Genomic DNA, 13,309 nt, shown 5'->3' on the forward strand with positions numbered 1-13,309 from the left:
TATAACATGTGAGAGGGTGATAAGTCCTACAAAGAAAAATGGATGGAGAGAGGGGACATGGGACTGTATTGCCTGGGGCAGTGAGAGAGGCCATGTTATTGGGGTGACATCTGAGCAGAGACATGACTGAATTGGGAAAATCAAGGCATATGAGTGTTCAAGAGAAGAGCACTTTTCTGAGTCCAGAAAGCTGTTGATGTAAAGGCTGATGTGTTAGTGATGCATCGTGGAAGTCAGAGTGGATGGGGCCCACTGAGACATCTGAACAGCAGCAGGGGAGGTCCTGCAGGAAACTGAAAGGGCCTATTTTGAGTTAGAAGCGGAAGACACCAAAGGGGTCTGCACGTCAGAATGGCATTTTTGAATTGCATTTATTTTAATTTTTTGTCTTTTTAGGGCCGCACCTGCTGCATACAGAGATTCCCAGGCTAGGGGTCAAATTGGAGCTATAGCTGCCAGCCTACGCCATAGCCAGGGCAATGCGGGATCCGAGCCACGTCGGCGACCTACACCACAGCTCACAGTAACGCTGGATCCTTAACCCACTGAGCGAGGCCAGGGATCGAACCTGCATCCTCATGGATACTAGTCAGATTCATTTATGCCGAGCCACAACAGGAACTCCCTGACTTACATTTTAAAAGAGTCACTCTGTGATCCTTAAACCGTGATGGGGGAGGTGGGGGCAGGGAAAAGCAGAAGCAAGAGGTCCATTAAGGAGGTGGTGTCTTGAGACCAAGGAGGAATGAGAGAGGCCCGGATGAGGATGGTGGAAATGGGGAAATGGGCAGGGGTGGCTGGGGTCTTGATAGAGTGTGAGGGTAGAACTATCATGATCTACTGAGGAGCAGGATGAATGCAGCAAGAAAAGAAACATCAAGGGCGATGCCAAGCTTTTTGCCTTAAATAACGAGGATACACTTTCTGCTTAGGACAATTGAGAAGAGTGTGGAGTGAACAAATGTGACGGGGGGACGTAACAATGGTGGGATTCAAGAGTCCGTCTCCCACATGTTAACATGCATACCACGAGCTGCCATACACATATTCATGAGCTGCATGGGAGAGGGTGAGAGGCTGGAGCTGAGAAGAGAGTGCATGCAGCGGGCACATACTGGCCAGCTGTCAGGACTGAGCCGCTTGTGAGTGAGTGAATGTACAGAGCCTGCACAACCAGCTAAAATGCAGAGGTGGAAATTGATCTTTGGTCTCATTCCAGAACCCATGCTCTTAAACCACTCTCCCTGGACCCTTTATACGGGGAGGAAGGTCATTTATCTTCAGGTGCTGGCTACTATAAAAGGCACACATAATAGCAGAGGAAATATTAATTGTCATTGTCTAGACTGGTAATCTACTTTAAAATTACATTTTTTTTTTCAGTTAAAGTACATGAGAGTCTTTAAATAGTTCACATTCTGTGGGTTACTTCTTTAACTTTAATCCAGTTTGGATTTAATGTTATTATTGGACTTCACATTTTGTCAGGTTTTTTGTTTGTTTGTTTGTTTGTTTTTAGGGCCACACCCACGGCATATGGCGGTTCCCAGGTAACTCAGAGTTATAGCCTCTGGCCTACCGCACAGCCACAGTAATGTCAGATCTGAGCCACTTCTGCGACCTATACCACGGCTCACAGCAACACCAGATCCTTAACCCACTGAGCAAGGCCAGGGATCGAACCTTCATCCTCATGGATGCTAGTCAGATTCATTTCCACTGAGCCACAATGGGAACTTGGACATTTCGTCAAGTTTTGAAAGTCTCAATCATGCTACACGTGACAGCCCCTTATATATATATGTATATATATATGTATATATATACATATATATAGTCCCATCAGACTCACCAAATTCATATTTCAAGAACAAACTCTTGCTGCCAACATTTAAAGGAATGAATCATTTCAGCAAAGGGGTTTATGAAGATCTCTCCTCTGTTACTTTGACTATTTATTTCTTAGACTAAAGATAACTCTGACTTATTGCTTCTTTAATGCACTATGGATTTGCCCTGTCTTCTTGTTCCAGCCATCAGCAGGGCTGAAATACTGTTTTAAACACCTTACTCTTATGCCTACTATGGAGGGAAGAGGGTGCACCCAGGGAGCTGAAAGCGGGGGATCCTTCTGTACAATGAGGTCAGTCTTCTTGATCAGGACTCGGTACCTGGCATCAGGATACTCCTCCCCACCCCCGCCTTGCGCCAGAGGCTGGGCAGGGACCTGTGCCCTCTCACTTATAACCTATGTCCTGGTATTGAAAAGTGAGCTGAGTGTATTAGGGAGAGAGCAAGAGATAGAGGCGATGAGATGAGCTAGAACAAACTATGAGAATATTACTCTTGTGAAAGGATGCGTTAAAGCCCGCCCGGGTTACACTGAAGTCTGAGGTGAACCGGATCGTCATGTACTCTCCCGTAGATCGGATGGGGCCAGGGATCTCTCTGCCACAGAGAACTGCTAGCTCCTGGGCCATGTTGTTGTCTCCTACAACCAAAGAAAGGAAGCATCAGAGTGAAACTACGATGTCTTGAAGAGTTTCCTCTTCCACCCCTGCAACCTAGCAATGAGGCTAAAGCCGCCCACATAGTCCTCTCAGAACGTCCCCATTGCTGGGAGACAGTGGGATGATCAAATACAGGGTCACTGCAGGAGTCCCATCATTCTGGCTCCAGTTTGGAATGATGCCTTTTTAGGGCCACACTGTGGCATTTGGAGGTTCCCAGGCTAGGGGTCAAATTGGAGCTGTAGCTGCCGGCCTACACCACAGGCACAGCAACTCGGGATCCGAGCCACATCTGTGACCTACACCATAGCTCACAGCAACACTGGATCCTGAACCCACTGAGCGAGGTCGGGGATTGAACCTGCATCCTCATGGATCCTAGTCAGGTTCATTAACCACTGAGCCACGATGGAAACTAAAAAAAAATTTTTTTAATTGAGGTATAGTTGATTTACAATGTTGTGCTAATTTCTGCTGTCCAGCAAAGCGACTCAGTCATACTCAGATTTATATATTCTTTTTCATATTCTTTTCCATTGTGGTTTATCATAGGATATTAAAAGTAGTTCCCTGTGCTGTACAGTAGGGCCTTGTTGTTTATGCATTTTGTATATATTAGTTTGCATCTGCTGATCCTAAACTCCCAACCCTTTTTTCCACCCACCTCCCTTCCCTGCTGGCAACCCCAAGTCTGTTCTCTATGTCTGTGAGTCTGTTTTTGTCTCATATGTTGATTTGTGTCATATTTTAGATGCAACATATAAGTGATATCATACAATATGTTTTTCTCTTTCTGACTCACTTCACTCAGAATAATCAGATCTTTACTGTTTTCAATAATGACTTTGCCAGTTCCCACTGACTATCCAAAGACAGACAATTCTTCCCAGCACAAAAACTCAAAATGAGAGGGCATGGGAGTGGGAAGTAATGGAAGCCCAGCGCTGTTGTGTGTGTTAGATACTGATCTACACTATTCCTTTTTTTTTTTTTTTTTTTTGGTCTTTTTACGTCCGCGCTCACAGCAGGTGGAAGTTCCTAGGCTGGGGTTGAATTAGAGCTGTAGCTGCCAGCCTACACCACAGCCACAGCAAGCCAGATCCTTTAACCTACTGAGCGAGTCCAGGGATCAAACCCGCATCCACATGGATCCTTGTTGGGTTCATTACCACTGAGCCACAACAGGAACTTGCTAAACTATTCTGAGCACTGCAGGTCGAGTATTAAAAAAAAAAAGTTTGGTTTTCAGCCCCTGATTGTATACTAATGTTACAAGGTCATTTGCTCAGAAATGTGCCTTCACTTTCAGAGGGTTTTTCTTTCTTACTTTTCATTTGCTTTTTGTTCATTGTTTGTTCACCCATTAAAAGAACATACTTCTGTCCAAGGGTGGAGGATGAGAAAAGACAGAATCAGCAAGCGTGCTCCTCCAGAGACACAAAGGACAGTTGTGTCACTGCCCAGGTCCCCCTTCCTTTGGCTTCTCTTGGTTATAAGTTTTGATCAAAACAACTGTCTCCACCAAAGCCTGAATGGAGAAGAGGGGATTATAACAGACATGCTCCCTTGGTTGGGAAAACATATTATTTTTTTTCCCCTGAGGCAGAGAATTAATGAATTTCAAGCTTGTATAAAAACAAAAATAGACATGAGACATGAGGAAATTTGCCCTTACACCCAGCACAAGGGTTTCTTTCTAAGACTGACCTCAATCTAAAGCTCACTCATTACGAACTAGCTTAGAAAACAAGGCCTCAAATGTGACGGCACAGCCAAAAATACAACATGCTTGGAAAGGCATGCTTCGGAGGGTTTCTGACCTCTGGAAACTTTTGCACTTTTTTTTTTTTTTTTATAATTCAGAAGTTTATCTGTAGCTCCTTTGGCATTGATTATCTTCATCATGCTATCTTGCTACACATTTCCCTCCAAATCGTGTTAACGTATTCTCTATCTGTATGAAAGTTTTTGAAGGTGATCGTATGCTCTTAATTATTTGTGTCTATTTTATTGCTCAGTGAGAACGAGTGGCATCTATTGATTTTCATTTCTTTTCTGAAGAAAGCAAAAAAAAAGTGGAACGATGACATTTCCTCTGGGCAACGTTCGGAGATCGTTGTTAGGAAAATGTTATGCTTTGCCATCTAATCATGTTTGTATGATTGGCTTGAGGCTTTGCTTGGCGCCCCGCCTCTATGGAAAGAAAGTAAGGCACCCGTGCCATTGGACTTTTCTCACTGTACTGAGCAGGGGCCTAGGGTTGAGGGAATAAGGGGGACGAGAACCTGCGTATTAGCAACCTGGGGGGCCAAACGCAGACATGTTCATGTGGTCCCCAAAAATGCTCTGAAGTATTTTTCATTAATTGCCAACATTTGACAATGAGGAAATTCACAGAAAACTCTATACTTCTCGCATCTCTTGAAAATACGATCTGTAACACCAAGCCTGCCTTCCTAGCAGCTGCGCCTTTGATTCCATTCTCTGGTTTAACACTGCACTAGCTGTCACCTGCTGTCCAGGCAGGCACTGAGGCTGCAATAGCTGTCATGTAGAAGACTGGTTCTCCAACTCCAGAGACTGCGACCTGGAGGCCGGGTCTAGGGTTGGGTCAGGTTCCAAAGGCCTCAGAAATCAAGATGAAAATATTTCAGGACGGTATTTCGAAAGTTGAAATTTAAGGTAAAATGAACAAAATATTAAAATATTAAATAAAGACAAGCTCTCACTCTGTACTCACTTCACCTAATCCCACCTTACCCTCCTCACTCTAATCTTGGCCTTCACTGGAGACAAATCTGGACCCGTCCTGAGAGCTTCTAGTTTAGCTGGTGTTGGTTTGGGGTGGGGCATAGAATGCCCATGTCTAATAAGTTCCCAAGTGATGCTGATGACACTGTTGGATACACCAATTATCATAATGTGATTCTTCTTTTTTTTTTTTTGGTCTTTTTAGGGCCACACCTGTGGCATATGGAAGTTTCCAGGCTAAGGGTCGAATGAGAGCTACAGTTGCTGGCCTACACCACAGCCACAGCAACATCAGATCCAAGCTGCGTCTTGTGACCTACACCACAGCTCACAGCAATGCCAGATCCTTAACCCACTGAGCAAGGCCAGGGATCGAACCTGCAACCTCATGGTTCCTAGTCAGATTCATTTCCACTGAGCCATGATGGGAACTCCTACAGTGCGATTCTTAAGGCCTCCCTATTCTCCATCCCATGCAAATTATGAAGCACAATTCTGTGTATCTTGCATTTCAGTAGTATTCATATCCCTCGCTCACTGCATAGCAATCATGACACCTACATAGAGAAGAAAGGATGAAAAAATATCAGCCCTAAATTCTTCCCATTTTACCCAGAGATTCACTAGGCATAGACAATTGCATCCATTGCAATGATAACTACTTTTCACACTTGGCTCTTCAAGCCATAGGTATAAAATATAAAAATTTATTTCCAGAGCCTTTCAACAAAAAAGCTGCACAAACTAGAAACTCAGACTATTATTTCCCACTTAAGCCACGGGTGGTGTTTTCTCTGGGGAATATACAATGCTCTCCCTGACACAGTGTGTAGTACGTGGATTATTTTGCTGCAGGCAATTTAACACATTCCTTACGTTCTGCAGACATGGTAGCCAACTCTAGTAGGTGATGCTTTCATTGACCATAAAATCTGGGAAATTCCATGCCAAATCGCTGGAGGCAGTAAACAAGTATGACGAACTGAATGTAACTGAATATGTGTCAGGGTTGCAACATGGTAGTGTTTTGTTTTATTTTGCTTTTTGAAAGTGTGAACTGGACACTGGCCCTTGCCTTTCCTCGCCATCTGCCTCCGTGTGAATTAAATCAGGAGCCATGGCAGCTCTGATCCACGGCACCCCTGAGCAGAGCTCAGGGTGGAAATTAGGAGCGAGGCACTCTGTGCTCTGGGAAAAATGGCAGATCAGGTCTTCAGATAGTTGAATATTTTTAGGAGAAGATGTTATGAGCCCAATTCTTGCATCTCCTTGTATCTAGAAAAGCACTAAAATCCTTCATGGTGACAGATGTCTCCTCCTCGTGACAAGCAGTGACCTTCACCAGACCAGCAGCAAGCTTCTAGAAAAATGTGTGCAAGGCTGCCAGTGAGCCCTGAGGGAATTCAGGAAGGAAACAAAGAAGACCTGCCATCGAGCAGCCACCAGACTGCAGCCACTCCTGACAGCGAGCCTGGAGGAAACTCAGGCTGTGAACATACAGGATACTGGCCCCGGAGAGCTGAGGTGTAGATCAAAGGAATGATTTCAGCGAGCCCAGACTTTTGCATCTTCCCATATCTCAAATTCCTGAACTTGAGATAATCTGGTTTTCTGTTAGTAGCAATAATTGTTTGTTCCTACTACCTGCCCTCTGTTGCAATAATTCACGGACATGGAGAACAGACATGCGGTTGCCAAGGCGGAGGGGGAGGGAGTGGGATGGACTGGGAGTCTGGGGTTAGTAGATGCAAACCACTGCATTTGGAGTGGATAAGCAATGAAATGCTGCTGTCCCAGCACAGGGAACTACATCTAATCACTTGTGATGGAATATGATGGAGGATAATGTGTGAACAAGAATGTATGTGTGTATATATATATATACACACTGGGTCACTTTGGTGTATAACAGAAATTAACAGAACATTGTAAATCAACTATAAAAAAATTAAAACAAACAAACTCCTATGTATCCTAACTGCCCCTTTGCGTCCCCGGAGTAGCTTTCTTGGGGTTACTTGAAATGCTGCCTCCTGGGCATAAGTTCTCCTTTTGCCTCAAATAAAACTTAATTCTCAACTTTTAGGTTGTGCTTTTTTTTTTTTTTTTTTTTTTTACGTCGGCAAGTATTTCTCACCATCTCTTATCACAAGTTTATCATAGTCACATGTCCTGTGAGATTCAATGTCCAGGGAAAGGATGTTGAGTTCCACCGTAGAATCCGGAGCCTGGATCAGCCACATGCAGTCGGCACCATTACTGTAGCTCCCAGGCCAGCCCGGGGAGTAAAGAAAGACGGGCGCATCCCCTGTCCTCAGGAACCCACCGCAAGCACCTGCAGAAGGAAAAGCAACATCGCTGAGATACCTCTGATGGAAAAGAAGGTAGCGCTTTTGCTTTAAAGCCACAGCCCTATACTGAAATGAAACAACCAATTGAAACTATTGTCTCACAGGGAACTATACCCAATCACTTGGGATAGAACATGATAGATAATATGAGAAAAAGAATATGTATATGTATATGTATATATATATGACTGGATCACTTTGCTGTACAGCAGAAATTGACAGAATATTGTAGATCCACTGTAATTAAAAAATTTTTTTAATAAAAAATTTTAAAAAGCCTGATTGTTTCAAAGAAATTTATATCTTATTGAATCCACTGATTCGGACACCTGTGGTGTCCACAATTTTTATGAAGAAAAATGCATTGTATTCTACTTTTTTTGCCATAATTTGGCCCCTAAACTCAGTTATTAATGAGTCCCTATTATTTGTCAAGCATGAAATAAGTTCATGTAGAAGACCCCATTACTACTGTTAACAAGGTAGAACTTTGTTCACATTTCTTTTTTTTCTTTTTTTTTTTTTGTCTTTTTGCTATTTCTTGGGCCAATCCCGCGGCATATGTAGGTTCCCAGGCTAGGGGTCGAATCGGAGCTGTCACTGCCAGCCTATGCCAGAGCTACAGCAACGCGGGATCCGAGCCGTGGTGTGTGACCTACAGCACAGCTCACGGCAACGCCGGATCGTTGACCCACTGAGCAAGGGCAGGGATTGAACCGCAACCTCATGGTTCCTAGTCGGATTCGTTAACCACTGCGCCACGACGGGAACTCCTCACGTTTCTGATGTACGTTAATCTTAATGTTTTTCAGCACAGCTATTCATTGTTTAATTTATATTAGGCAATTTTGAAAAAAAGTTTCAATTTGGTAAAATGAAAAAAGCTCAAGAGCGTCTAATAACAATCTTGAGGTTTTTTTTTTTTAAATAACAGCTTGGTTGAATTATTCACTCACTATAAAATTTACCCTTCTACATGGCATCGTTCAGTGGGTTTTAGGATAGTCACAAAGCTATGCAATCATTATTGTGGTCTATAATTTCATATATATTATGAATAATTTGAAAACATATACAAATATATGATTTTGGTATTTTCACCACCCTGAAAGAGAACAGATACTAGTGACTCCATTCTCCACTCCTCAAGTCTATGGAAACCACTAGTCTACCTTCTGTCTCTATGGATTTGCCTATTTAAGACATTGCATATATACGTAATCATACAAACTGTGGACTAGTTTCATTCACTAGCATAATGTACGAAGGTGCATCCACGAGCTGCATGTATCAGTACTTCATTCACTTCAAGGCAGAACAGTATTCCGTGGTACGGAGAGACCCCGTTGAGTTTTTCCATTTATCAGTTATTTCTATTTATGAATAATGTTTCTATGAACATTAGGGTATAAATTTTTATGAGGACATGTGTTTTCAGTTCTCCTAGGTATATAATTACGAATAGAATTGTTAGATCGCAGGGCAACTCTGTGTTGCAATCTTTGAGGAAAGGCTAACCTGTCTTCCAAAGTGGCCATACCATCGTACATCCCAGCAGCAACACACACGGATATCAGGTTCTCTGCATCCTTGTCAATAACTGCTGTTGTCTGGCTTATTGATGATAGCCGTCCTCGTGTTAAATACATATTTTCTAGTATACCAGTTTAATTTAAATAACACTTTAATTCATTTATTCTTTATTTGACCATATATTTTCAAGGTTTTTTTTTTCTTTGTGATTGTTCAGAGGGTTACAACAAACATCTTAGGTTAAGACAATGTAGTCTGGATTAATAATAACTTAAATCTAATAGTTTACAAAACTTTGCTGTAATAGAACTCCATTCCTACCCACCTTCATCTTTTATGCTATTACATAAAAGCACATTTTATGCTTTTATAAAGTTACATATTTAAACATTATAAGACCATCAGCATGGTTTATTATTAATGCTTTACATAGTTGTCTTTAAATCAAACAGCATAAAAAGAACTCCAGATGAAAATACATTTATATTGCCTTTACTACCTACCATCTAGCAGTAAAAACCATGCTAGAGGGCCATCTCATTTCATCCTTTAGTATTTCTTATGGCATAGGTCTGCTAGCAATGAATTTTCTCAGTTTTTTTTTTTTTTTTTCAATCTGGGAATGTTTTAATTTTTACTTGGTTTGGAGGGTTCATTTGCTGGCTATAGAATTCTTGGTCAACAGTCTTTTAATTTCAGCATTTTGAGTATGTCATCCCACTGCTCTGATCTTCATGGTTTTTGATGAGAAATGAGATGTTAATTTTATTGAATATTGTTTTTCCAAGGTAAGTCATTTTCTCTTGGTGCTTCCCAGATTACCTTCCCCCGCCCTTTTTTTTTTTTGGCTGCACACATGGAATCTGCATAAATAGGTTGGTAAAATGCTAGTTTCTGAAGCTCTGTATAGTTTTCTTCATTCTTTGTCTTTTCTTTTTTCTCTCAACAGAATAATCTCAATTGCCTTATCTTTAAGCAAGTTCAGTGCTTTTTTTTTTTTTTTTCCTACAATCATGGAATGTGGAAGTTCCTGGGCCAGGGATTGAAGCCATGCTGCACTTGTGGCCTGTGCCACAACTGCAGCAATGCTAGATCTTTAACCCACTGTGCCACATGGGAACTTCCATTTGATTTTTTTTTTCAGTGATTCTTTCTGTGGCCCACTCAGATTTGTTATTGAGCCCATCTAGTGAATCTCAAGTCTGAAAATTCTAGTTTTTTTTTTTTTTTTAAACCTTTCTATCACTTTATTGATATTCTCTATGTGGTGAGATTTCATTCCCATACTTTAATTTTTTAGACATGGTTTCTTTTAGTTCTTTAACATAATAGCTATCTTTTTTTCAGGGCCATACCCATGGCATATGGAAGTTTCCAGGCTACAGATAGAATCGGAGCTGCTGCTGAAGGCCTAAACCACAGCTACAGGAACACGGGCTCTGAGCTGCATCTGTGACCAACACCATAGCCCACGGCAATGCCAGATCCTTAACCCACTGAGTGAGGCCAGGGATCGAACCCACATCCTCATGGATACTATTCAGGTTCATTTCCTCTGAGCCACCATGGGAACTCTTACAATAGCATATTTAAAGTTGTTTTAAGAAAGTCTGACATCTTGACTTTTTCTAGGACAGTTTCTATTGATTACCTCTTTTCTTTTGCATAGGCCATACCTTCCACAGTTTTTTTGTTGCAAACTAGGAATTTTAAATAATATAATTGGCAACTTTGGGAAATCAACCCCTCATCCAAAGTTTGCTGTCACTGCTGTTTGGTCAGTGATTTTTATGCACTAATTCTGTAATGTCTGTATTCATTGTTATGTGTAGCCACTGAAAGTCTGTGTTCATCAAAATGACTTAAAGACTTAAATATAAGACATGATACCAGAAAATTCCTAGAAGAGAATACAGGAAAAACATTCTCAGACACACCAATGTTTTCTTAGATCAGTCTCCCAAGGAAATAGAAATAAAAGCAAAAATAAAACTATGACCTAATCAAGCTTATAAGCTTTTGTACAGCAAAGGAAACCGTAAACAAAACGAAAAGAGAAGCTATAGACTGGGAGAAAATATTTGCCCATGATGTGACTGACAAGGGTTTAATTCAGCTCATGCAACTCAGTAACAAAAAAACATGAGCAGCACAATTTGAAAGTGGGCAGAAGAACTAAATAGACATTTCTCCAAAGAAGACATACATATGGGTAACAGGCATATGAAAAGGTACCCAATATCACTAAGTATTGCAAATCAAAACTGTAATGAGGGACCACTTCACACTAGTCAGAACAGCCATCATTAGAAAGTTTACAGACAACAAATGCTGGAAAGGGGGTGAGAAAAGGGAACCTTCCTACGCTACTGTGGGAACTTACATTGACGTAGCCACTATGAAAAACAGTATAGAGGTTCCTTAAAAAACTCAAAATAGATTTGTGGAGTTCCCATTGTGGCTCAGTGGTAATGAACCCAACTAGTACCCATGAGGACGCAGGTTTGATCCCTGGATGTGCTCAGTGGGTTAAGGAGCCAGCGTTGCCGTGAGCTGTGGTGTGGGTCGCAGACGTGGCTCGGATCCTGTGTTGCTGTGGCTTTGGTGTAGGCTGGCAGCTATCACCTCCGATTTGATCCCTAGCCTGGGAACATCCATATGCCATGGGTGCAGCCCTAAAAAGACACCCATAGCACATGGATGTTCCCAGGCCAGGGATTGAATCCAAGCCACAGCCGCAACCTACATTGCAGCTGCGGCAATGCCGGATCTAATCCACTGTGTCCGCCCAGGGATCGAACTTGTACCTCCACAGTGACCCAAGCCGCTGCAGTGGGATCCTTAGCCCACGGCACCACAGCGGGAACTCCTAAGCTGAGCACTTTTAGACTGAAGCATGCCGAGGCTCTCTTGCCTCTTCCATCACGGGCAATGTCTCAAACAATGTCAGATTTAACAGCCTAGTTATGCGGTGATGGTCACGAGGCATCCAGTTACCCTAAGAGGCATATGGAACATGAATAAGAAAGTAGTCTTATGTTTTTCAGCTGTTCAGAGATTGGAATTATTTGATACTGCTGCATAGCCAAATATGTCCTGACTGATAGCCTAATATTTTTCTATTTGACATATTTAATTTCCTTCATATGACCCTACTCCACATCAGGCTTATTTTCCCTTGACTGCTTTTTGTTTGTCATTTAATCATTTAATTACTACATCATTATTTAAGTGACATGTTAATCCTTTACCTTTGCCAATTACTTTTAAAGTCCTGGAGTGTAGAGATTATATCTTGGTTTCCTTTCTTAGCCAGTAGTTACTTACCTCAGTGTATCTATAATAAACCTCCTAAAAATATTTGTTGAATTAAATTAAATATGTCTACAGAAGGAATGCTAATGGTATAGTGTCCAATACATTAACACATTTTAAGATATTAGGGGAGTTCCCATTGTGGAGCAGTGGAAATGAATCCGACAAGGAACCATGGGGTTGTGGGTTCGATTGCTGGCCTCGCTCAGTGGGTTAAGGATCCGGTGTTGCTGTGAGCCATGGTTTAGGTTACATACACGGCTTGGATCTGGTGTTGCTGTGGCTGTGGCGTAGGCTGGCAGCTGTAGCTCCAATTAGACCCCTAGCCTAGGAATCTCCATGTGCCACGGGTGTGGTCCTAAAAGGACAAAAAGACAAAATAAAATAAAATATTAGGCTTTTTTCATTTTCATGAAACTTTCAGAAAGTGACATCATCATGAGCTAATCATTTATAGCAATTATATAACTAGTAACTTATAAAAATTTCTTACTCTGTTACTTTTTCCTTTGCTTATTTTTCATTAAGAAAAATGAGATTGTGGTATTATAGCCACTTATCCATTTAATTCACAAAATTATAGAATATATGTATGAGGAGAGACATTATTATGTTCTAGTTCTTCATTGTATTTATTGATATAATGTCTTGCATGAGTGATTTCTTCTCTAACTTGAGATCGGTCGATATAAAAAAAGCTTAACACCAATTTACTTATGAGCTTTATCCAGACATAAATGGATAGCTCTAAATTACACCTGGCAATCTTGTCGATGCCTCTTTGCTCTAAGATAAAGAGACTAATATTTAAGGAAGAGGTTCACAGTCAACATTATGAAAACACCTTAT

The 13,309-nt window shown here is 41.5% G+C and overlaps 1 protein-coding gene across 1 annotated transcript in view; it reads right to left on the reverse strand.

Annotated features, from left to right (window-relative positions):
- The window catches only part of CUBN (cubilin), a 311,762-nt gene that overhangs the window by 102,326 nt on the left and 196,127 nt on the right, over window positions 1-13,309 (reverse strand). Inside the window, 2 exon segments of the mRNA XM_021064811.1 lie at window positions 2,345-2,491; window positions 7,399-7,596. Of these exon segments, the coding sequence (XP_020920470.1) occupies window positions 2,345-2,491; window positions 7,399-7,596 (345 nt within the window).

The sequence above is a fragment of the Sus scrofa genome, chromosome 10, assembly GCF_000003025.6.
Source record: "Sus scrofa isolate TJ Tabasco breed Duroc chromosome 10, Sscrofa11.1, whole genome shotgun sequence".
Classification (NCBI taxonomy): Eukaryota; Metazoa; Chordata; class Mammalia; order Artiodactyla; family Suidae; genus Sus; species Sus scrofa.